This window comes from Lytechinus variegatus, chromosome 3, assembly GCF_018143015.1.
Source record: "Lytechinus variegatus isolate NC3 chromosome 3, Lvar_3.0, whole genome shotgun sequence".
In the NCBI taxonomy this organism is placed as follows: domain Eukaryota; kingdom Metazoa; phylum Echinodermata; class Echinoidea; order Temnopleuroida; family Toxopneustidae; genus Lytechinus; species Lytechinus variegatus.
Genome location: NC_054742.1, coordinates 51640431 through 51667479, shown reverse-complemented (window position 1 = coordinate 51667479; position 27049 = coordinate 51640431). Strand labels below are relative to the sequence as shown.

General features: G+C 35.9%; 1 protein-coding gene across 7 annotated transcripts in view; it reads left to right on the top strand.

Moving 5' to 3' along the window:
- The window catches only part of LOC121411309 (unconventional myosin-Va-like), a 125223-nt gene that overhangs the window by 75396 nt on the left and 22778 nt on the right, over nucleotides 1–27049 (top strand). For 5 of the 7 annotated variants that reach the window (XM_041603963.1, XM_041603961.1, XM_041603964.1 and 2 more), the window contains 10 exons: nucleotides 674–785; nucleotides 2297–2311; nucleotides 3568–3779; nucleotides 7630–7936; nucleotides 13921–14010; nucleotides 19976–20200; nucleotides 22090–22183; nucleotides 24796–25085; nucleotides 25987–26163; nucleotides 26561–26770. In XM_041603963.1, the coding sequence (XP_041459897.1) occupies nucleotides 674–785; nucleotides 2297–2311; nucleotides 3568–3779; nucleotides 7630–7936; nucleotides 13921–14010; nucleotides 19976–20200; nucleotides 22090–22183; nucleotides 24796–25085; nucleotides 25987–26163; nucleotides 26561–26770 (1732 nt within the window). The remainder of the gene's footprint in view (nucleotides 1–673; nucleotides 786–2296; nucleotides 2312–3567; nucleotides 3780–7629; nucleotides 7937–13920; nucleotides 14011–19975; nucleotides 20201–22089; nucleotides 22184–24795; nucleotides 25086–25986; nucleotides 26164–26560; nucleotides 26771–27049) is intronic. The other 2 variants (XM_041603962.1, XM_041603967.1) reach the window with 1 other exon arrangement.

The window sequence follows — 27049 nt, the reverse complement described above, 5'->3', positions numbered from 1 at the left end:
CCCACAGCTTGACATCAGTGTTGTTACAACCCTCTTACCTTTGCTCTCACAGAGCACATAAGTCTTCTGTTGAGTTCATTTATATCTTTATCTCTGTATTGTGGACAGTGGAATATCTTCTCGTGCTTTTGTATTAATAGCATTTGGAAGAATGGATTTTTGCTTTAATTGTAGTGGATTAAAAGTGACCAAGAAAGGTTTGTTAATAAGTATTTGGCATTGAGAAATAAGTTCATCTGTTATATGTTCCATTACTTGTTGTTTACGGTGTATGTTGCCAGATGTGAACATTTCTTGTTGGTCATAGCATAAGACCATGTGAAGAAATAGCTTGTTGTAGCCATAATGAAGGCTTATTATAGTTTAGATTTAGTCCCACATTTTAAAAGCGTGATTAACATGGGTATGAAATATTGTTTCGAAAGGTAATTGCTAGTTGATGTCAAGTGACCATATCTATATACCTGGTACAGTTTTATTATGAACATAATTATTTCTTCATTCGTTCTTTGTTTTCTTCCATGTTTCTTATACTGTTTTATTTATTTTAATAATTGTTTTTTCTCTCATTTCTCTCCCCCCCCCTGTATATTCCCCTCTCACACTTCATCTTGTATTTCTCTTTTCATATTCTATCTTCTTCCATTCTCTCTTCCCACCCCTCCTATAACAGGTGGTCTTATTCAGAGTTCTTCACCCGCTACCGTGTATTGATGGTTCGGAAGGAGATCAACAAAAAAGACGTGAGAGGCACCAGCGAAAAGACACTCAAGCGACTCATCGTGGTAAGCCCCTCGCAAATTATTTTCAACCTGTTCTGATCCAAGAAATGTTACATGTATGGCTTCTATCTCTAAACTTGTCGCTTTGTTAACCTATCACAATAATTCACTTACTTTGGCATTTTGTACAAGAACAAGAAGAAAAACTTGGCAGAGAGTCAGTATTGTTGTTTTTACAGATGTACTTGAATTATATTGTGAGAAAATACCAAAGTCATGTCCTTATGACTGAATTAAGTTCATTTTGCAGACAATTGATCAGCAGACTGCAATGTCAGGCCTTGGTCAGTGTGAAGATGAAAATTTTATTTAGAGGTCAGACTGTCATTCTAGATTTTGAGAGGAAGGTTTAGATTTTGAACTCTATCAAATTATTTCAAGGAAACACAGACAAATTTGATTGAAATGATAAATGAATGATTTTTTTTATTTTATAGGTGACTTGCCAATTTATATATGTTAAAGGATTAGACAAATAACAAAAGATATATTTAGGTGGTTGTGTTTGGGAAAAGATGAACTAAACCAAGCAAGAGAGGATTTTTCCCCTTAATGTGATTATAAAAGCATAATTAAATATGCATGTTTGAAAGATAGTTCAACATGATGTATCAAAAATGTTATCTCAGGAAGAATATGCTTAAAGTTGTTATTTTGACAGCTATCAAATTAGAACAGGGGGAAATGAAGGAAGGAAAGGATAATAGCTTTTACTTCTTACTTATGGGTTTACACGAGTTCAAAGATCATATCATTAACTTGATTACATTGTTCGGAATATGTTTTTGTTTTGAAAACTGTCAGTTGCTCTTTATGAATTCTCGAGGAGGAATAGGATGTTTTTAGTCTTTGTTCCCCCTGGATTGATAGTGCATACTAGGAAGCACAAGGGGACACACCTGTAGTGAAAACGCTAAATTAATTTGGAATTTTTCATCCGTCTGCCGGTCGGACGTACCCACAGGATTACAACCTGACTCAACGGCCATTGGTTCCGACCTGAAAGGTGTCTGATTTGGCTCAAGGTTGATGCTTACATGTTTTATCATGCCATTCTTTCCCGCTTTCTCCCTGGGTGGCAATGAGATTTCATTTGCTGGCAGTTAAAACAATTCTTGATCGTTGCCTGTTTCATGTAGCTGTATATGGAGGAAAACAATTCAATCAACAGAAGGATATAATTTTATCCTGCAATGTATATCAAAAGGTTTTTTCCCTACATTTCCACATTTTTTAATTGAATAATCTATTTGATTTATTCTTTTTAATTGAATGCTTGGCATCTGTTTTGAATGTCATTCATAGCATTTATAGAAGACAACTACCTCTACAGCATTAATATTAGAAAGTTCAGGATACACTTTTTGTGTTCTTGTTCTGAACAATAATATATCCTATAAAAAGGTTTATTCATGTATTGTATCACAATTTGAGGTTCTGCTTGCACAATACTTTTATTTGCATATATGTATTTTCATATCTTATGATTTCTTTTTAACCCTAATTTCATTTAGCGTGAAAATCCAAAGGTTCGTAACTTCCTTTGATATGGTTTATAAAAAAAAACATTTGGGCAGATGCTTGCATGAAATGCTGTTTACTTTTCTTCTTCAGGTTTTTATTTGGTACTTTGTTCTTGTTTTTCAAAAGATCACCATTTCTTCTTCAAATATGGGGGGAATGAAGTGAATTTCATTTATGTAGTATGAATGGTTTACCAGAAGATTGTAAGGTTTTCATCCTCATCAGTAAGGTTTTCATCCTCATGTACCATTACCACATTTTTTTACTTTCATTTTTTTCTGAACAAAAGTATCCCACTCTTGTTTCAACTGAACATTTTTTTTTCAAGTACTTTGCAGTTTGTTCTTTACATCCACTTGTGATTTTAATCCATCTGTAGTATAAGATAAACTCTGGAAGAGAGAACATTTTATAAGTGATTATAAAGTTTTCAGATTAGCAGCATTCAAATTACGAATTATAAAGATAAAGAGCTAAAGTTTATCATTGCATGTTTACAAGATTGGTGTTTGGTATGGTGTGGGAGTAATGGATTTTGCGGAAAAAGAATGAAGTGTGATGTTTTAATAATTCCATACATGTCTTTTAGATTTAAATCTAAGTGATGATTGACTTGTAGCTCTGATAATTTAGTTGTAGACTTATATAAAGCAGGAATATTATATTAATATTGATAAAAGCTGAAGGAATCATTCATTCATTGGAAGCCTCAACTTTGCATGAAAATCATTTTTGTGGCAGATATTCATCCTTGTAAGTTTCAACAAAGAAACGTTTTTTACAAGAAAGAAATTCTTTTTCTGCTCATGTGAAATTATCTTGATGATGAAATATTCTTTTCTCCCCAATTCTTGGTAAATTTAATTTAAAGTTGCTAGGTTTTGGCATCTGAAAATAAAGAAAAAAAATGTATATGTAGTAAATGGTAGCAGTAGAAAAACAGTAGACTAGCATGCATTTGATAATTCTGTTATGAGTTTGATGTGCTGAAATCAGCAGAATTTTACATGTCACTATTTCAGGCGGGAATTAATTCAAGGCTAAATACCAAAGGTGGCCTAGGTATCCTTGTTATCGTCCTGTGAGTTTATATGGTGCCGTTTTTATGTTTTGCCATTTCTGCTGTAATATGAAAATGTGCATTTTAAGATTTTTGCCTTTTCGTGAAACATTATGGAATTGAAGACCTGCAATACTTCATCAGTCAATCTCTCAATTAATACAATGTTATACCATTTTTACCCTTATGTTTTTTCTTCAGGATCCAGACAAGTATCAGTTTGGAAAGACCAAGATCTTCTTCCGAGCTGGCCAGGTGGCTTACCTAGAGAAGTTGAGAGCGGATAAGCTGCGTGCAGCCTGTGTTCTTATGCAGAAGACTGTACGAGGCTGGATGCAGCGCACAAAGTACCAGAGGTTGCTGGCGGCAACCATCGTCATGCAGAAGTACACCAGAGCTTACCTTGCCAAAAAGTAAGTTGTGTCACCTAGGACTGGTTTGCCATGGACGTTTAGTTACACTTAATTGCACCATGCCCCCCCCCAAAAAAAAAAATTAAGTTTGACTAACATATGTGCCTAAATTACCAGATGCGTGCAGTATAAAACCATTGCTGCATTAGCCAAATCATGCTCAGGGTTCGATCTTCTGTGTATTAATTAATGAGATTGTGCAGATATGGGCATTGGCATTGTAAAGTCATACATAAATATTTGTAAAATACCATCCAGTACTTCAAGGCCCTGTATTAAATGCAAAAGATGCAGCTAATTTTACCATTAAGTTTTTATAGTCTATGGCAAACATGTACTTTATACAAATAGCGAATAGGCATGAGTGCAATGGTGAGGCATTTCGCATGAGGTGAAAGAAAGATGCTCTTTTCAACGAGGCATTGGCCGAGTGTGTTTCTTTCTTTCACCGAATGCGAAATCTCGCACCAGTGCACGAATAAGAATGTTCGCTATTTTTGTTGTACAACGCCTCAGAATTCAGCGAAAATATGAAGAAAAAAAAGAGTTTTTCCCTGCATTAATCTATGAATAGGGAGCAAAAAAATTAAAAGCAAAAGCAAAATCCTAAACGCGCACATGACCTGGGGCAGCATTGCGCATGTAGCCAGAAAGCTATACACTTATTTCACTTTCATTTTTTACTGAGCGCAATGAATTGAATCGTATTATGGCGTCACCTAAAGCCGTGCATCGGTATATTTTGGATGGTACGTCATGTGCAAAGGTACAAATGTTTGACATTCAGCCTCCTATTTGGTCGCGTACAACAAGCTAAGAAGGTGTTGTACAGTATGTAAAAGTGAATTATGAAAATTAAATGTATCACGTTATATTACAGGGCCAAGGTCTTACACTTCCCATTGAATTAAAATGAAAATTAAGCGTGATTAAAAATAAACATTTTATATCAAACTATTATCTAAGTATGAGTAACCTCCTGCCCACTCTCAGTTCAATACACTTGAGTGAGTGCTCTCTCAGATGATGTCTTTCATATTAACAAATTAAGATGAAACTTCCTTAGATTAAGGTGCTGACAGTCAGTGTGTGTGGCAGGTTCTTTCCACGCTGGGCTTTACGCTGTAGATTGAACCAGTGACATGTTAATCTTCCTTCCAAGCCGTGGTCATTTTAATCCTGTTAAACGGGTTATCAGGCAAGACTAAGCACTATCCAAGAGAGATTTACTCTAATTCATTCTGAATTTGAACGCATCAGATAAAGCGCCAAGTGCAGAGATCTCCGCTGTGATTATCCGGTTGGTATTTTGAAGCTTGCTCTGCACTTGGAACGCTCTTTCTTCAAGTATAAGTTCGGAGGAAGTTAATGCAAGCCATTCCAGCCTAGTCATGCTGTAGTATGGTCACTCGGTGAAATAGGAAATCAGAGGAAATTGTAACAATTTGGAGATTGGAGAAGACGCTTATGTTCTTAGCTTAGTTTGTGCCTTGGACCTGGTCACCCGCTGTAGTCATCTTCTGTCTTGATATCTTTCACTTTTAAAAACTCAAGATTTAACTAATAATAATAATTTATTGAACTGATATAGCACCAAATCTGCTCCTTAGAGTACTCAACTTAATATGCCAGACCGAGTGAACATTGCTTTGTTATCATCTCTACATGTCTCAACATAACTTTTATCATACTTCTTAAGTATTAAAAAATGTAAGCTAAACAATATAAGGTGAATACCCTCTGTAAATGCAGGCACGAGGTTGCAGTAGAATAGTCCTAAATTAAAACTTATAAAACTTATAACATTTTTATTCCCTTTAATTATTTGAAATTTATACACTTGATAACAGCTTACAATTCCATTTTACTTATTTTTTCTTAAAAATCATATGATTTTAACTCACTCTGCTGTCCAGTTTACTGATAAGCAGTTGAGTCCTTATCTTTCAAATTTCTCTGATGTCCCCCTTAATTGCATGATGATGTGTAAGTTTTTATGGGATTACGTATCGCTTTAAGATGGTGATCATCAAGAGTGTGTTTAGTTTGATGATTCCTATCCTACTCATTTAGCGGTGCCTGGATGTTCCGCCCTGTCTCGTGTTAATTACTCTGACACCTGTCATGTTCCTAGGTTTCCCTAGATAAGTTCAATCAGGTTCAGTTGTCTTTCACACTAGAGAATACCATTCTTCTCATATTCCTCATGAAATATTCCTCCGAAATGTAAAATGAAATCTCCGTTGTCATTTGAAATTGAGATATGTTCAATATTTTTACAGGATTGAGTGAGTAATTCACTCCCTTCCCCTTTCCTGATTTCTCTTTGGAATAAAAATAAATTGAAATTTTCCTGTGACCTTGATTGAAACAAAATGTCCTTTTAAAATGATCAAGAGACTTGTACCAACAATGAACCCTCAGTTTGATTACTCAAAAATATAAAGAGTAATTACAAATACATCAGTACGGAAAGAAACAAAAATGGATCCCTGGAACAATAATAACAATGAAATCAGAGTTTTATCGATGGTAAAACTGGGTATGTGTGGAAGCGCAGAAGGAAAATTAAAAAATTTGCAAAACCTTCCAGTCAAGATGAAAAAGGTCAAATGTTTCTTAAAACATGGGATCAATGTCATCTCTAGGTGTTAGTCTTTGATCCTTTGGGAAGGGCTGGAACATGTACAGGGGGATGTAGCACCCTGCTTTCATTGCTAATTTTTTCCATGGGTGCTGGCTGCCCCATTTAGTTCTTGGTGATGTGACGACTGAACAACAGCTGTTGATACCACACTGGTACACAGGGAATTCTGTGTCATATCTTCTTCCTTCATTCTGAATAGGCAAATAGGTGAGGAAAGTCATAATTATTGTGGGTCAGCATGCATGCATGCTACCCAACAGAAGCTGTCAGCCCCCCCTCCCCTTTACCCCATCTCCTCAGATAGGAAACTAAATTTCTCCCGTAAGCCTACCGTATCAAACGGATCAACTGAGCTTCACACTGTCGTTGATTATTTGATGAAGTCTCTTTTCAAACCTTGACTCATTTTCTTCAAGCCTGTTTGATTCAGCCACTCTCAGTATGTGTCAGGCTGCTACGCTTCAATCTCTGCTGTGCTGCTGAGGGGTAAATCGGTGACCGTGCAAGGAAACTCAATTTGATAACATTCCTGGATTTTTACCTTTCAAGACCAAGTGGATTCCTGTTAGCTGACTTCTCCATTTCTCTGAGGGTTCTTGTGCATTGGAGCCTATTTGTGAGCCTCACTTAGCTGGGATAGGATTATATCTTTCTAGATCTTAACAAGAAGGGAAATCTTTAATTTTTGACTGGAAATCTCAATCTGGAAGATGCTCTTTCATTGATGATTATCATTAAATACATTATCACCTTGTAGTTGGGCTTTGTAACTTGTCACATTTGACTATTTGATGGTGCAACCATATTTGTTGAGGCCCGAAAGGATCTGTTTGGCTATTGGTGTAGCTGTGTGTTGGCTGATATACTTATTTTTTAAGTGTATCATAGTGCTTTTGTTGGAAATCATATGGAGGTGGGCCTGTTTTTGATGCAACAACATGGATGTGGAATCTCCATTACTTTTTGATATACTTTGGAATCAGTTTAATTATTCTATCAGAGCCGTGAACAGTCAGTGATTGTTCATTTTTCATGAGGAAAACCTAAGATATGAATACGTATGATATGTGTAATACTACAGGGAAGTGTATGAAGCATTTTGAAAATTGGATATTACTTTTACTTTGTGTTTGGAAATCTTTGTGTGATCATGCCTCAAAATAAGGAGATCCGCTCACTCCAGAATACCCTTCTTATTGTCAGGCTTACCAAGTTCTTACGGGAAACCCGAGCCTCCATCATCATCCAGAAGACATGGCGTCGCTACCGATGCCGTCGCGACTTCCTCATCATCCGCAACGCCACCCTCAAGATCCAGTCGTACTACCGGGGAATGGTCGGTCGCAACATCTACATGGAGGCACTCCGCCAGTACCGGGCAACCACCCTCCAGCGGTACATCCGTGGTTGGCAGGTGCGGACGTGGTACCGGAGGACGCGGAGGGCTCTTGTACTGCTACAGTGCTGCGTAAGGAGATGGAAGGCAAGGAAGGAACTCAAACTACTCAAGGTAACTTCGATGTCCTTTTTTTTTCTTTGATTCTGGCTTTATGTCATCAAATTGGTTCTTTTTTTCTTTATGCTTAAACTAATAAATACTGAGATTAAAGGAATATCAGTAACTTCTAAGTACTTAATGTTTCCATTGTAGATAGTGAATAATTGTAGAGGCTTTTCAGGATCAAATATATATGCCCATGAAAGATAGATGGTGTATCGTCAAATCTCTGCATTGATAAAAGCATCTTGTCAGGTTTCAAGGAGAATTCGATACCAGCTTCTTACTTTAATGACAAACATTATGTGATGCTGGGTATGTTCAACACATTGCATCATATGGTAGAAGTCATCATCTCACTCTCTTAGATTGAAAGTGCCCGAGGCTGAGGTGACTAATGTCTCTTGCTAAGACAGTGAGTTGCTAGCCCTTCTAATGACACTTTACTTTAGTTATTTCATGGGTTTTTTTTATAGACTTCTAGGGACACCAAATCATGTTTTTTCTCCACTAAAGCTGAAAACAATATAAATTGTACTTATTCCTTATATTTTAGCTCAGCAATAGGTATGGCTGATCGTGTTGTATGAATTTAGAAACAGGTTAGAAAGTTAATGTTCAAACTGCTTTTCTTTAAGATTTAAAACTTAGGTAGATCAAGATCAAGTTTAAAAATCATGATTTTCTATGTATCTACAGAGAAGTGCATGTTTTAGAGAAAAGGAAAAATAAATCTCCACTACCATATTTTAATTATTAAGTAAAATCATAAAAAGACCCAAACTTCTTTGTGATTTCATCTAGTAGGTATATCTCTGATCTTTTTTGGCATTCCTGTGAGCTTTCCGCACTATTAATCAGCCTCAAAGTGAGGTGCACACGGGAAGGGAAGTATCTGTTTAGACAATCTGTCAACATACAGCCAATATATGCCAACCACAAAGAGATAGCATCTTGTGATAAAAGCCTACTCATAATGCGCTTTTTACGAAACAAGACGAGTGCTCAAACAAAAATGAAACAAATTTGTGCCGATAGTCTGTTATGAAATCCATGGAATTGGGTGCAAGGTAGGGTGTAACCATCAAAAGGGCTTTTCATGACTGATTTAAAACTGCTTCCATTTTAAGATAGAGTCCTTCACCTGTTCCTGGAGGAAACGGGAAAGATTCAGGCAAAAGGGAAAGAGCACATTAATGTCGTCAAGATGCTGTAAGCGGGCTTCAAATCCTTCAACTTCGAGTTAAAGTATGGAAAGGAAAATTGAGAGATTTTTGGCTATTTCCATCTGGTGATTCAGATGAATCTCTCTCCTCTTAGAGCTCGTATATGGAGCCAAGGTCTTCCTGCACTTATGGCAAGTGCAAAACCTTCATTCTTATAGACCCCCTGTGTGTGCTTGACATGAGCTAAGAATTCAAAGTATTTGATTTTTGTCATGCTCTTTTCCCTTGTTTTATTATTTCCTTCCTTTAATTCCTCAGTACCTGTACATCAACTGATGGTATCATACATGTATTTTCAGTGCAGAATGAATACATATAATGTACTACTGCTGCTGCTGCTGCAATAAAAAGTTTTTAACAAGTTCTGTACAGTCCCATGTAAAAATCTGATGCACGGATGCTCTCTTTAAAACATGTGCACTACCAGAAAATTATTCCCTCTACTACTACTACTACTGCTGCTGCTGCTACTGATACTGCTGCTGCTACTATTACTACTACTACTGCTACTACTACTACTACTGCTGCTGCTACTACTTCTACTACTGCTGCTGCTGCTGCTGCTGCTACTACTACTACTACTACTATGTCTACTACTACTACTACTACTACTACTACTACTACTACTACTGCTGCTGCTGATGCTACTACTACTACTACTACTACTACTACTACTACTACTACTACTACTACTACTACTACTACTACTACTACTACTACTACTACTACTACTACTACTACTACTATCACTACTACCACTACCACCACTACCATTATTGCTACTACTATTTCTACCTGTTCTGGCACTATGCTTTCATAAAACTTGAGGGTATGATTCATAAATGTCAGTGGTAGTGACAATTGTTCCTTAAAGCTAACCTAAACATCAATGATTGGCAAGTCATTCTAGTCTGTGGTCATTTTAATGGGTGCCATAAAGCAACCATAGAATATCATGAAAACAATGCTAGTATCTACATTACAAAAGTTACCTTTTCAGATTAAACTCAAGGTTGATGGGATTACTCATGAAATATAAATCTTCAAGCCTATCAAAGACGTATGACCTCTTTATGAGTCAAGTCTGAAATCTTCACTAAGATATGACCTACATGTACTATACCTAATTCATTCACTTTCATCTGTGAGAGAATATTTATGAGTAAACACTAAATTTAGAAAAATCATATTCAATTGGTATCAGATTACAAAACAATGACTTCCATATTAATTTTGAACTCTGATTGACCCATGTCTTCATTTCAAGCGTGTCGCTATGGAATATACCCATATCACATAAATTTTATCATTCTTCTTCCATTAGAGAACATCCCTCTTGTAGAAAAAAAATCTGCAACCCTAAAACTTGGCAGTTCTGTAAAAGAAATTAGGGTACTGAATATACCACAAAGCATATTCCAAGGACCCTTTTTTCCCCAATTGCAAAATGCTTGAACATTGACTTCTAAAAATCTAATATGAGTTCATGTATTGAAGCTACTACTTGTCAAATTAGAAGTGTTATGATATTGAAAGAAGAAAACTAAACTCTTGAAAACAGTCTTATTATTTCATAAAGTGAAATATCTATTTGATATCTTCATTATTTAAGTACATATAGTAACCAATTAGAGAGTTATTTGTTCTCTGTTGCTCTTATTCATTCATCCATCATTTTTATTAAATGAACTATACTTTCTCTGGTAAATTATCCAGTCAGAAAAGGGTTACAAGAAAAGTTCTATTTAGGACTGAAGAACTTTCACAAATCTTGACCATTATTCTTGGAGTACTTTCTGTCATTGTCTTGATTGATTAGTGATGGAAGTACAAAGGTTCTTATTAGTACTCTTCCATTCTAAATCACTTCTCTTAAGGTCAGTCTATTTCTTTATGTATGGAAATCATCATATCCCTTTGGTCAAGGGTGCTCTTTTTGTAGATGCTGAAGCAAAACTCATAAACTCTAATTGACTTTATTTTATTATCAGTATCTCATTGTTGACAAAATTGTATCCCCCCCCAAAAAAAAAAAAAAAATTGAATCAAACTCAAAACGAAAGGCTTAGTGGCCATTTTTGCATTCCCTACTCAATGATATTAATCATTCAAGAAAACTCACTGGTAAGGATTATGGGTGGAATATATATCAACCTCCATATTTTCCACCTTGCCATTGCCAAATTCCTAAAAGAGTTCTTACAAAATAATATATAGGCATTGACATCTCCTGTGATAATATAACATATCATACACTACTATGTCTTGAAATTGATTTGATATTTAGCACCTTAGTGTCCACTTCATTGACAGAATAAGGGCGTATTCTCCCCTCCCTAAATTTGTGGTTTTCCCCCATCAACATAAATGCATAATACCCTTGACATTGTACTCATCTCTAATGTCCTGTGTCCAGGGAAGAAGGGGATGCGTGACAGGCTGTTGCCTCATGGGAAGGAGAGGTCACAATATCACTTCCTGTATTAATCAGATCATAACCCCAAGGTCATTTAGTGTAGGGTGGGAGAGAGTCCTCAGTAGTGTACTTAAAAAGTTTGAGCCAAGACAAGGCACCCACCCTTTCATCTTCAACTCACTATGTTAGCCACTACTTTTGCATAAAGAGACTTTTTAAAGAATTCTTAAACTTCAGCATGTATTCAAAAGGTTTATGTTTATGATTTTGCCTTTGCCTTTTGCAAATGCAGTAGTAATTTTCATATGATTGAAATGAATTATTGAAAAAACAAAACATATCAGTCTATTACAGCAGATAGATCTATCAATAAAAAAGCTGGGATATTTACAAACATTATTCAAATGAGTACATAGCAAAAATGGATCTCGGTTATGATGATTTAACTTAGAAAGAATAATCCCTAAAGTGAACTTATCATAAACAACAGACTGTTCATTTGATTAATGATCAAATATTGTAAATAATGGGATAAAACTACATCCTAAAACAAGACACTAGTCAGATTTTAGCTTTGAGCTTTAAAATATATACTGTCAGAATTTTTTTTGCAGCGTACCTCAAAATGAGATATTTCTAAGAAGCATAAATCTTTCCCAACAGACCACGAGCCACATTAATCCTGGAATCAAATCTCCCTCATTACTGAAGTACAATTCATTAATTAACATCAATTGAGATATATCCTGACTTGCACAGGAAGGGATCTTGAGTCACCCCAAACCCTGGCTGTCAAGTTAGTCAAACCTAGGATATACTCTCAACATTTCAATCATAGGTCCTTCTTTATCACATATAGGTATCTAGAATAACAGCTTCAGTTTCAGAATAACTTGTTAGGTCATTTTGTTTCTTTTAAGTGATTTCTTTTATTTGCTGATAGCTGACCTGCACTACAGCATAATTAAGTCATTGATGAAAGACAAATTATAGCATTATCGGTCAGGCCTAGAGGGGACATACACTGTAGGACCATTCTTGATTCTGGCCTTTTGCAAGCATACAGAAACTATCTTTAGAGTTTTGGAAATGAATCATTTTATTAAAAAATTATGATATGAGATTTGAACAGATCTTATTTTATTTATTTTTTTCCGAAATAGATAGTGAATATCATGGTTACACTATCTAGTATACATTCTAAATCTGTTAGAAACTCCATCACTAGTCTGTCAGTTAATAGTATATATATAACATTTTTATGCAATCCTTAAGATAAACTTTATTACAATAAGCAGTTTAACTAAAATTTTATGAACCATATCAATTAATTAATCAATTAAACCATGGTAATACAAAATATATTTCATTCTATTCAGGAGACTTTGATAGTAGAATAATAGAATATCCCACCCCCCCAAAAAAAAGAGAGATAAGTACAATAAGTTTAGTTGTGCATTATTTTAATGAAATTAGCAAGTTTGTTTCAAGAATTATTTGTCTCTTCCAACTACTTTATGAGGTGAGATTGCACTTGGTCAAATTCTTACAAAGCATAAATTATTTCCTTGTCTGTCTGACTTTTACAGACTACCTTAGTCACATCCTATGACATTTCCTAATGGTCATTGTCATTAGATTTCAATGTCTGTAATTCTAATAAAATCATCGGGCACACTTGTAATCATGAATTGAGAAATTTACTAAAGTTTCTCAATCATGAAATTAGGTCAAAGTACTCTATTTTCTTTTCTATATTTTCCTTCTTTTTTTTCAAAATACAATCAGAAACAGAGAATGAGTATTCCTTTTAAATTGAACATTACTGAAAAGGGGTATATTCATGCCTATATTACAAAAGAAAAAGAAAATTGAGGTGGATTTATTCTATAATTTTCACTTCCTCTTTCACTTGTATAGGTGTGAAATCGATATTTTATCATGCACTCTCTTTTATAACTTTATTGTCAGGATGTGATTTTTGTTTACAACAATGTTCTTTAAATATTCCTGCATCAGTTATATATTTTTATAACTTTATATTTGATTAGAATGTAAAGGTACAGTATATATAGGTTTGAAATTGATATTTTATATCTTGAACTTGAAAATTAATAGTTATGAATATTTTATTTTGTTTTCATATGAATATTTCTATATTAATTGATTTTCAGTGTAAATGCTTCATAAAACACTCTTTTATAACTTTCTTGTCAGGACATGATTAATTTTTTACAACTATGTTCTTCATATATCCCTGTATCGGTTATATATCATTTTTATGCACTTCATATTTAATTATTTTGTTTATTGTATATTCATCATTTTCATTCTTTTCCTTTTTCTTCAATCAGATCGAGGCTCGTTCAGTGGAACACTACAAGGCACTCAACCGTGGAATGGAGAACAAGATTATCTCTATCACGCACAAGGTTGATGAGCTGGTGAGTTCGTATGCATATTCTTTTTTTTCATACCAAATTTTTATGCAACACATTTGAATAATCCACGTCAGCATCAATAATTTTCGAGTTTTTATTCAATTTTTTAATACAAATATTTGAAATTAGCTGGTTTGTATGAATATTCAATAACCTATATAAGCTTTTATGGGTCACCCATACAACAACCTTGCTGTATGGTAATGGTTGATCATTGGCAGATAGATAAATGTGACTACTAATAAATGCCTTCAATTTTGTAAATTTGAATTCATACTGCTGATAGGTGTTTCATAAACCTGTTAAGTTATGTATGAATTTACACATGACTGCAATATGTTCTCTGGTGCCAAGACAATAACTTACATAGGGATCATATAGCACAAGAAATGATGACCAGTCATGGGTAAAGTCATTCATATCTTTATACAAACAGCTTTGTGAAACACCTGCCAGGTAATGGGAAGGGATAAAGTGAAAGGAGTAAGAAAGGAGAAGTAACCTCATGGAAGAATAGTTAAAAGTGGGTCAAAACAAATGTTATGAGGCAGACGGAGTAAGTGGTGGGGAGAAGGGGGGCTGGGTATGGATAGGCAGGTGAGTAGATTGGAATGGGCATGGTGGGGGGGGGGGGTACTTGAGAGATTGAAGGGTGAAGGGGAATGGAAAGTGGGAAGTGACAGGGCTGGAGGAAAGTTGAGGAAGGAAGGAGATGCAAGGTGCTCAGTATTTGATTTCACTAGATCTACCTGGTGCCGGTGATATAGTGACTCTGATTATTCCTTAAAATGGGCCTCTTGGATGATAAAAGTTTGTCTGGTCAGAGTGACAGAACTTGACCATTCATTCAAAGTGTAATCCTGCTAGGGGGATGAGAAAGGGGTTATAAACCAGATGACACACATATCCCTGCCAAAGCACCTACAGTTCTTTTGGCAACGTATTACTTCATTGCATTGCCACAACTGACCCAGGTAAGGGTAATGGCTTCCTGGCAAGAATACATTCCTTTAAATGCTATTCGTTTTGACGATATTTTGCTTTTATATACCGCTTATCATGTCAGAATGATAACACCTAGCACCTTACATACATCTTTTTACCTTGGTCATTAGATCCTAGGCTGTGTAAATTTTATGTAGAATATGCACTCCTTTGGGAGCGTTCCACCAAAAAACAGTCAATATACTCTTTATTTCTAAGCTAAAGATACTGACATTTGCATCGTACAAGAAACCCATTTAGAGAGTGGTCAAGTGTAGGAATAGCTATTTTAATTACTGTAGAGTACTATAATTAGGAAAAAATACAACAACTCCCCCCCAAAAAAAATCCAAACAAACCAGCAAAACAATAATATGGTTGAGGTGGTTGTTTATTAGGCCTTGCATTACAAGTACAAGAAGATTGGTCAGATGGTGATATTGAATGTTTACTTCCCCCATTATCCTCTTTCCCAATCTCTCTTCCTATAAATGCTTGGTTTCTTCTTTACTATTCTATGGGATGTGTAGTAAACACCATTTCCATTTCTCCAAGGTAATCGGAGATAAAAATGAACTCCCCCCTGGCCTTTTTGGCAAAACACTTGTTCAGAGAAAGAAATGCTTAGTGATGTAAGTCGAGAGGATATATTTTCCAAGTGTTTCCTCTTTCTTACACTTGTTGAGAGATACTTCCTATAGATGAATAATGCAAGGAAATCACAATTTTTCATATTTTTTCTCTACCGAAAGTGCAAATCGTATGATGGGGGATAAAATCTGTGTTTTGGGTTACAAGTGTAAGTTAGATTAAAGAGATAGAAGATAGGTCATGAATCATATAGTTTGTAATATGATCCTTCTAGTTTCACCTCATAGTCTTGACTTTTGGAGATTCAATAATGAACCAAACCATTGAACTTTCAAAATTTTGGGCATAAAGGGAGCTTTCTGATGACTTTGAAATGTACCACACTGCTCCCTCTTATCAATGATTTTATCTTTGAATATAAAGCTTATTTGATTAATTAATGAGTTTCCCATGTTGTATCCTGTTCAAGTACGAGAACATTGTCTTTTGAAATGCTTTAGATTTTAGACTTTGATTCATTGAATTATGGCTATCAAACAAAATAAAACTGACAAAGAACAGAAGGCTGAGTGAGTGGGTTTCAGGCAAAAGAAGGATTTATTGACTATACTGACAAATCACATGTTTTTTTAAACATTCTTTTCTTTAACCTTCCTAAAGTATTTTGTTAAGTAGTTTGTAATGGTCCTACTTTTTTCTTTTTTCACTAAAAGGTTTATTAACAGATTTAAGCTGATAAAATCTGCCAGTAATCAGAAAAATATCTCTTTCCTTATGACTTTTCCCTGAAATTTAATGTTGGCTGTATGAAATTTTATTTAGGGTTACAAACAATGGTCAGAATAGAGATTGGAATGGGCAGGATTGGTGAAAGAAAAACACATGCACATAATACCTAGCAAAGGAATTAGGTATGGTGTACCTGTTTTTGGACAATTTACTTTGCGTTCATATATTGCTTGGCTAGACTCTAAATGATATTCACCTTTAGTCACTGCCCTACAAAGAGACTGCTTCGGATGTTATGTCCTGGCCATTGACACCTCTATCAATCTTGCCATACTTCATCACCTCCCCGTACATGGTCTTGACTTTTAGTAGTCACTCCTTCCTGTCCATGTTCCTCTCCTGTTTAAGTTTAACCCCTGTTTGCTGAAAGTGTACCCCTTCCTCATCTTCTTTCCTTACACCTCCCCTGTCCCTTTCCTTACATACTCCCCCTCTTCCCATTCCTCTTCACATCTTCTCTTCCCTCTGTTCCTCTCCTGTTGGACTTTCATCCTCTTTGCTGAAAGTGTACCCCTTCCTCATCATCTTTCCTTAAAACCTCCCCTGTCCCTCCCCTCATGTAATTCCAGGCTTCCCATTCCCCTTCACCTCTTCTCCTTCCTTTGTTCCTCTCTTTATCTATCTTTTGGTTTTCACCCTCTTTCCTGAAAGTGTACCTCTTAACTTTCCCCCACCCCATGTTCCTCGTACCTAATGCACTTTCCACTCCCTTCACCAATTTTCCTTCTCTCAGCTACCATCCCCCCATTCGAATCTATACTCCCCCTGTCTATACTTACCCAGCCCCCCTTCTCCCCCCCCCCCCCCCCTCTTACTCTATCTGCTACATGACATTTTGTTTTGACCTATTTTTACTACTTTCCTGTTAGGTTACATCCTCCTTTCTTACCCCCTTCACTTTATCCCTTCTCCTCCTTACCCCCCTCCACCTTGCTACCCTTCCCATTTGAATATAACCTTCTGTTTTCCTATCCAAAACTTCCCTCTCCTTTCCATTTTCACCTCTTTTTTGTCTGGCCTTTAATCCACTTTCCTCTTTTGATAAGAACCTTTCACACTTAACAATCATCTTTATCAGTGTTCTATTTTATGTCGATTATTAAGTTGTTCTTATATTGTCTCATTAATTATATCCATCTTGCTGCTGGATAGTAAGTTTACAACTCTGCCAATGTTAGTCCTGAAAAGTAATCTAGCCATATCAACAGACATTACAAACTTTAAGTGTAATGTTAAGTTGTAACCACTGCTAAGAAGGTCATTACATTAGTATTTTAAATTAAAGAATTATGATTATATCAACGATGTTAAAAGCAGTATCATGGCTATTGATCACAATGATGGAAACATGAATGAAAAAAAATAGCAAATAACAATCATATCATCAACAGGCTTCATTGTTTCAGTTGTAATAGTATCAAAGGAAAATTAATTCCAAAGTCCTGTGAAGGTAATACTTTAAGCTTCCTGATTTTAATCTTGACGATTATTAACAAAGAAGTTTTCACATCGCATGAATAGATATATTTCTTTTGTTTTCTTTATAACCTCTTTGCCATTGTACTGGAAAGATACTGATGCAAGGTTTACTTTGAAGAGGAATTGCATTTCCCAACTGAGTTGATCATAGTTAATCCCCATAGTCAAGCATTTAAACCAGACTGATTAGGCTTCAGAATCACAAAAGCCACCAAGGTTATCAGGGTAACATTCATGTTGGGATGATGTCATGAACTCATGATCAAAAATTCTCTTGTGATTCCTCTCCATGATATATTCACTTTACTTCACATTTTACTACAGTTTTTAAAGAGGCTGATGTTAAGTTTCTACCCCTGTGTCTATATCCACTTTCATACCACCATTCCTGCTTCACTTGTCCTTTCTTTTCTATTGGTCTTTGAGCATCCTTATGCATCCTTTCATTAGGGAAATAATTAATCTATTTTAGAGTTTTTAAAAAGGACTTGGCAAATTTCCACCAACGAAAGCAAACTCCAGACCATACAAAATAGGAAGCGAAACAAAATCTTATTTTCCTCGCTCATATTCCCTCTATCCCACCCTGCTCCCAAAATACCTTGTCTACGCAATCATTGAAAGAGGAGAGGATCACGGAATATCGTCACGCCGTGTGTCCTCTGTCTTCACTTCTGCTACTGACCCCTCAAGTTAGGTACCCATTCACAAGTTGTATTAAATATTCTGTCCTACTTGTAGCTCGTTGTATGTCTCTTTTACAGTATAGTCTAACAGATTAACAGGGTGGATGTGGGAGGATCGTCACTCAATACACTAAAGGCTTTCTCCTTTTTTTTGGTTGCATTACCCACCTGAAATTGGAGATTGAAAAGCTAAACCGCAGTGAGACATAGCTGAAAGCTACACTGAAGCACATGCGAGAGTGAAGAAATGTGAATTTCAGCCATAACTCTACACTTTGGGCATTTATAGGAGAGGGTTTTTGTTTGATACTGACTCGAAATTCTCAAGAGTCTCTGTATGTGGCATCGTTGCCTTCATTTGTGGATTGCGGTGTCTCGCCATATGCTATGAAATTGAAAAAGACATCAGCGTGCCTGGATATTTTTTGTGGCAATCCAGCACAATGCGAAGTTTCTCCACTATAAACTTTGAAGAAGTCAGATAGAGACATACAGGCCTGTACTTTCTCTCATGGAAGTTTTTAATCGTGTGATTGAGCTTGGAGTTTGTCACGGTTAGCAGATTGATTTTGGTTGTTCCTTTACTGTGGGTGTCATTAAGTTTGGATTTTCTTTTAAATGGAATATCTTCATACTTTGACTATGGATTACATTCATAAAATGGTATGTGATGTCTGCTTGATAACAAAAATGTCAAGATATTCTTATTCATTCAAATATTATCATGCTTAAAGTAAAATGTGAATAATTGCTTTAAATTTGTACTTGGTTCTAGTTGTAATGGGGTCTGCATGAGGCAGCAAAAAATCGCTATATGCATCAGTTATGCCATCATTATCTTATACCCAAGTATTAAACCATAATTCAAAACCAACATTTTTCAATAGTGATGAATGGACTTAATGTATAATAATCACGAAATCACTGTGGGGACAACAAAAATGTTATCTCTTTTCAAATTGAAATATATGTTCGGGAAAGTGAAAAAAAAGGAAAGCAGTTTTATTTGCGATCCCCTCCCCTATGTTTCCAACCCCCGTCATCCCCTGTTAATATTGTTTTGGTGCACATATGGTATAAACCTCAGCATACCTCTCATGTATTAGACTGAACTCTACCTAATGCCACTCCATGCCACTCTTGTGAAATCTGCATATTTTTGTTTTCTCAATCTCTTATCATTCATTGTCGGATACCTGCACAATTCTACAGGTAATGATGCATTGATACATGCTTGTATGTAACTACATCCGTTGTCAGGTTGTATGTAACCTTTTTTATTTAGAGGTTGCATTTATCTTGTTTTCATTGTAATGATGATCCTACTTACTATCTGCTGCACAGCACTCATTTTATCCCTCGGTGAATGGGAGATACGGTTCCTTGCCGTTACCATGGCTGTCAATTTAATATGTCTTTACTTGAAATCTCTTCCACAGAACAAAGAAAACGTGCGTCTGCGGGAGACGGAACAGGTCATGCTGAAGCTCAAGGATGACCTTGGAGATTTGGAGAAGGTCAAGGCCGAGTCGAAGGAGCTCAATAAGACCGTGGCGGACCAGGAGACGGAGCTGGAGAAGCTGAGGAGACTCCTGGAGGAGACACAGACGGAGAAGGGTCTGGTAGAAGAGGAGCTTCAGTCAGTCATGAAAGCCAGAGCTGAGGTAGGATTAACGCTTCTTTGTATTATTTATTCAAATCATTAACTTGTATAAGACAGTTATATTAAGTTGTAATAATATGGCAACATTTTAATTTTGTTATTTTTGACGATTTCCGGAGTAGTTTTCTTTTAAGGTAGATACCTAGCTTTTATTTCCAGAATGAGCTATTAACATGATAGAGTTTCATTTTTAACCCTAAAAAGACTGGGGGGGCCTGATTCAGCCCCCCCTCGAAATTTTTCGCGATAAATCCGCCGCTCGAAAATTTTTGACCGCGTCGCTCACTGACTTTTTACTTTCAAGTCTCGCGCAATTTTTGAGACCAAAATTGTGACCCCCGGGTACGCGGTTCCGAAATTACGCAACATTTTGTAAGTGCATGCAGACCCAAAATTACTCAAAAACGTGAATTTGTGTACAAATCCAATGCAAATTGTGTATTCAGCCAAAATTCATAAATATATCATTATTTTTCCTTTCACTGCTTAAAATCAATTGATTTTATCTTGTTAATGGTCAAAATAAACTCCCCGACAATTCCATTGAAAAAACAATAAAAAACAAAAAGTCAAAAAACAAAGAAATATATAAGAAATTTAGAAAACAATAGAATACATAAGAAAATAAATGTTTTTTTGAAATTTTTGAAAAATAAATTTGATCAGATGCCTATCTAGAGTATCTGAAACAAAAATTAGCATTTCAGGGGCATTATTAATTAGAGCTAACTATGATTTTACGCATAAATTAGCATAATTAATGAGCAATGAGATTTTTTGCAGAATTTGATATTATAGTTTTGTAGATAATGCCATGGGTAATGCACATGCCAATTTTCGTCGCGATTGCGCGATCGACGGCCGAGATCATAAGGGGGGGCTGAATTAGCCCCCCCCCCCCCCGTCTTCTATTTAGGGTTAATCTAACAGAAGAAATTGAAAGTGATTGAATTGTATCTGTGTTTTTATTTATACACAGAGATATTTTCCTTAGTTCCAGCTGTTATCGAAGATATCTGCAGCAAATCATGTAACTCAAAGCTAATTCATGCACTTTTTAAGGTCATAGGGTTATTGGACAAGTGTTTCACCCTTTTTATACTTATTACACCGCAACCATTCCTTATATTGAAATATAGGTCAAGTTCAAAGTGTTTTGCTTATTTAGGGTGTGGTAAAGTACTAAACTGAATATTGATACTCTGTAGGATGTGCTATATTTGGAATGAATTTTTTCAGTAGTTAATTTGTGAATATTTGATAGTGCTGAAATACTGCCAAAAAGTTAGCTAATAAGTAGCCATGGAAGTTGAGTAGAGTCTAATTACTGGTGTTAAAACTGTCAAATATGTTTAAAACAAAAAGTCTTAATAGGATTTCCTTTCTTTGGAGTAATCATATGCCACACAAGTAGTTGTCTTATTATACCTAATTATATTTTGCAATGCATTTCCAACCTGTTTTTACTATTGTGTTGTAGAGAACCTATTTGAGCATAATAGGGGTAGTATATAAGTTTACAGCTAACAATGGCCTCACCCTGTCTGCTTAGATTCATGTGGTTTGAATTTCTCGCCTTCCACTTTAGTCTTGTATTACTGTATCTATTCCTGTCTTTGTTTTCATCCTTCATAATTCTTTCAGAGAATCTGGTTTATAAGCCTGTTTCATTATATATGTATTTCACCCATGACTTTGTTGCTTTTTCATATGATTGAACCCTTTATAAAGTATTATGTATCCATTTTATCCAGTTTTAGGTATCCATTTCTCTTAGTTTCTTATTTCTGTGGACTTATTTGAGTGAAACTTTTAATCTACAGATTGTTCATTCATCATTTTTTTTTCTTTTTGTTGTTAAATTTTCCCTTTTTTCAATAATTCTTTCAGGAGAAGCAGCAGTATGAAGAAGAAAGCAATAAGCTGAAGGATAGCCTTGTTGAACAAGAGAATAAACTGAAAGAATTGGAGGAGAGTATTGAATGTAAGCATCTCATATTCATTTTCAATTTTTTGTTGTTGATAAGGTGGGGGGGAAGGGGTGTCCCCATGAATAATAAAAAAAGAACAAACAATTTCCCTATAATACTGATCTGAGTACACAACTGCAATGTTATACCCATTAAAAAAAAATAAGTGGGGCTTATGGTTATTGGCCCCCAAAACTCTGGAAATAGCCACCATAAATGAAATCAGCCACCGTCAAAAAACATATACATCTCATTAATCATAGTGCATTAACATCTCTCAACACTTGAAGGATTTCAAGCAGCCCTTGTGCAAAAGAAATTTAAATTTTTACAGTGGTTTTAGCCCTTTTTATGAATTTGTGGGAGTGGACTGGATACGGATTATTTATATTCATGAAAGGTGGAGGACCAGAATAATCTGGATCATTTGAATGCTGCTATTAGGAGGACTTGATCTCATCTTTGAATTCATTCATGAAAGGGGTATAAACATTCATATCCCATCCACAACACACCACTCAATAAATGTCTTGCATTTCCTTGTTCCATTGTTTCCCAAAGAGTGCGGATATTTCAAATAAAGGACCTAATCCCGTAAGAATTCACCAATATGTGGAACACATTGATACAGCTGGAATGAATAAACAGACATCCCACTCACAACATTATAACGTACATTAATAGGCATATGGAAGGAAAGTCATAGGATACCTCATGAAATCCTAGCGTATAGAAGGGTATTTTGTGTTTAGTTGGTTGTTAGCTTGTGATGCTGAGACCAGGTGCGATCTGTGTTGCCTTGTACACAGTGTTGAGGCAACGGAAGACTAGAGGAAATAATGCCTTTTGTAAGTGCTCATGCGGTATTGATATCCATTAAGATCTCGTACAAAAAGAGGTGATAGTCGATTGTTAGGAGGATATTAATCACCAGCAGAAAATCTTTAAATCAATGATTGGGATTCGTAAGACTTTTGTGAATATCTTAGTACATTTGTTTTGGAAACTATTTCTTTTTTTTTAAATTTCCATCATGTTTGAACATATGCAATTACAGAATAACCATATTAAAAAAAACCTTGTGGGTACGGTCTTGGAGATTAGTATAAATAGAGTACGATATCGGACAATCTTTGTCACTCGTTAAAGAGTTGCAGCGGCACTCGAAAGCTCGTGAACTTGTAAGCTAGTGAACACTTTTTGCGAGAGTGATCACAAATTTCCTAGAAAGCCAGTGAACACTTTTTGCGAGAGTGATCACGAATTTCCTTGTTGACCATAGTAGATTGCGAGACAAATGAATACCGTCTAGCGATTATTTCAATCCGCAATAATGAACCTATTTAGTATAAAAAAAACCTTGTTTTTAAATTCACAAATATTCCAAAGTTTATTTATATTTGCCATTTAATATGAGAAATTCTGAATACCTTAGAATGATTTTGAAAGAATGGATCACTCCATTGAAATGCTGAAGACTGTCTAGACTAATAAACTCTAGGGATCAAGATCAAGCCGTTCAGCTGTCCTCGTTCCTTATTGCCTTTACGATGGAATGAGATGTCTTCCTGTGTTCTAATTACCCCAAAGATTGCAGCAGCCCTTTCAAGAAATCTTTCCTTGCCCTAATTATCTCCACCTTGGATGTGGGAGCTCTGCCTGTTGGGTGTAAGGGGTTTTAATGGTAGGGGGGTAATCTGTGCTGAAAGAAGGGGATTTCCTAGGCTTCCCCCTCCCTAGGATATGCTCAAAGCCAAGGGGTTTAGCTAATCCTATATACTGAGCTACCAAGGTAGCACCACCCTGAAGAATTTCAAGTTTCTTAACGAAGGAAGCGGGATCAACAGAAGAAAGTTGTTAATTTTCTTTAAATGTTTGTCTTCGTAAAGACCAAAAAATCTCTTGTTAATGTTAAGAATTTGTCTCTAGATGTCTTGACAGTCTACAAGATGCAACTCTATTTGTCCCTGGGATTTGTTTTTTATTTAAATGTTTAATGTTGGCATTTCCACGTTGTATATCACTTGAAAAATTCAATATTCTTGAGAAAAAAATGGTAGCTATTTATTTATCAGAAGATTCAAACTATTGTGTTATAGTGAACACCTTTCTCAATATTGAACCCTGGTCTTATTGGCTTCCAATGGTAATTACCAATGAACAGGTGGACAATAGATAATCAAATCAATTTCAATGATTCTGCGGTCATTATTATCAAATTGCAAAATAATCAAACTTGTAACTTTTCTTTAAGAGGATGGCCCTTGAAAGAAAATCATATAGTGTGCATGAAGTCATTAGTAATCAACTTTTTTTCATCATCAAATACTTTACTCTTTATTACATTTGAGATGTTTACACCTTGACCTAAGCGATTTGTGCAAGGAATAATTTTGGTGATATCAGATCAGAATTTGCTATGCATTTTTCTGTATATGCTATATGCAAAGTGTATTTTGTAAAGAAGTTTTAACACAGGACTGTAAGAAACTTTGTTGAAATATTTCTTCAACAGCCAAAACTCCCAATCAAACTTAAGAATTACATTATTCCCGGATCAGGAAAGGAAAAGTAATTTTTTACCTACTAAACTTTAAACAACACATCTTTCCTTTCCTTTTTACAGTGCAAGTCAACACAGCTGTTGAGGAGACCAAAGAGCATCTGATTGCAGAGTTTGAAGATGAGCGATCACGGCACCAGAAGCTCCTCCAGGACTACACCCGCCTGGAGCAACGCTTCGACAATCTCAAGGAGGACATGCAGGCGATGGAGAACAGTCCTACGGCTCACATGAACGGTGGGATGGTACCACGACATGTACGAGCCGACAGCAGCGAGGGCGCCGAGTCGGGTTACGGCACCCTGGCCACCACCACCACGGAGGATGCTGAAAATGTGGAGGTAGAGATTGAAGTGAGTTTCTATGTATTGGGGATGGTGAGCTTGCTGCTAGCCCCTCCAAGGTTTAGATGTGCCAGTTTACTCTTTGGTGTTTGTCTCTTTTCAAGTGCCTCTTCTCTTGTATACTCTTATTTTGTTACTTCAACTTGTGTTGTAATAGAAATGTGATTTCTAGATGTCTTTCTATTGGTCATCTTTTGCATGGCTTCAAATTTATCGTTGCTTGCTATTCTCCTATACTTCAATCCAAACCCAAATTTTTTTTTATTTTGCCATAAAATGCACATACCATGATGTTTTGTTCACATGGCGTTGAATTGGTATGGAGGTTAAAGGACATATGGTTTCGCCTTTTCCTAATTCCTGAATAAAATCCATATTTTATTGTTCGAAATAGAAACCAGAAATATGTGATGTGACCAGTCTCTTTATTAGTGGTTCTTATGGTTGTATATACATTAATGCATTAGAGGAAAGTACCACATTCGAAAATTTCAGATGTTAAATCTTTTATCATTACCAAATAAAATAAAATGAAAAGTTGTGCCAATTTTTTTTAGCTGAATACAATAATCCGCTAAAAAAAATTGTTGCGATAAAAGGTGTTTGATTCATTTGTTTCATGAACAATAAGATATGTTTGCTTGAAAGGATCCTCTCTTGCAAGATTCCTTTTCTCCCTCATTCATGAATTTAGCCTTTTCTTATTTTCTTACACTCTGGGTGTTATTTCCAAGCATTTTTCTTCATAAAGATGTAGCAAGATTTACATCTTCCCAAAGCTAGTATTGTGCACCCTTCAGTCCTGTTGAAACAATCTGGTTGAATCTGATCCAATTTGGTTCAATCTGGTTGAATCTGATCCAGTCTAGTTCGATCTGGTTCAAATCTGTGTTATTTGATTCAATCGCAGGAGCAGGGTGAAGAGAAAGCCAGCATGGACATCAGTGTTTTCATCAAGCTTCAACAGAGATGCAGAGATCTTGAGAAGGAGAAGAGTAAACTAGAAGTCCAGTTAGAGAAGAGGGATGTGGATGGACGCAACAGGACCAACACCATTGAGAATGAACTTGAACATCTCCACCTCATGGTAGGTTACAAGTTACTGAAATCCTTGCATCTGATTGGCTCACTTCAAATTTGTCAGTGAAAATCACAGAGGAAACTCTTCATGCTACGCTCCCCTAGGGAGGATTTCATGAAACAAGGATTTTCATTGAAAATAATTATAAGCTACTTAAATCCTTGCATCTGATTGGCTCAAATTTTTTTTTTCAATTAAAAGAAACGGTCGACAGTTTTGTGTATTCAAAAGTCATGCATCACTTACAAGCAGATTCAAATGTTAGTGGAAGCATTCCTTGAGAATGTTTTGTAGGTTTTTTTTTCTTCAATTCTTTTAGATCCAAAGAGCTTTGATGTATTGCCTCCTTTATAGTCATGCGAAAGAAAAGTGCTGAAATCAAATTTTTGGTTTGCCCTTGCAGAACAATGACCTGAAGGAGGAGAACAACAGAATGAAGAAAGACATGGAGAACTTGAGACGTACCCTGGAGGGTGATGATGAAGAGAACAACCCTGTCAAGATCCTGAATAACCAGGTGGATGTACTCAACCTAGAGAATGAGAAACATAGACAGGAGATTGTCAAACTTAAGACAGACCTTGTCAATAGGAGGAGACAGTGGGCTTTACAGGTCAGTCAGTCCGTCGATACATATGGGCAGCATTTCATGTAAAGAGTAGGCAGTGCATTTTTACTGTGTGTCTGTTACAAGCTACTGAAATTGTTGCATTTTAGTAGTAATCATGACAGCTAATCTTAAAGGTAAATGCTAGTTTTGGTAACGATATCAAAATGAGTTCGTACAGAATCCAATGAAATGACCACCAAAGTGTCTCTTTCTTTGTATAAATAAAACGCATGTGCCAAAGGATTCTGGAAGAAATTGTGTAATTGCTGAGAAATCAACAAA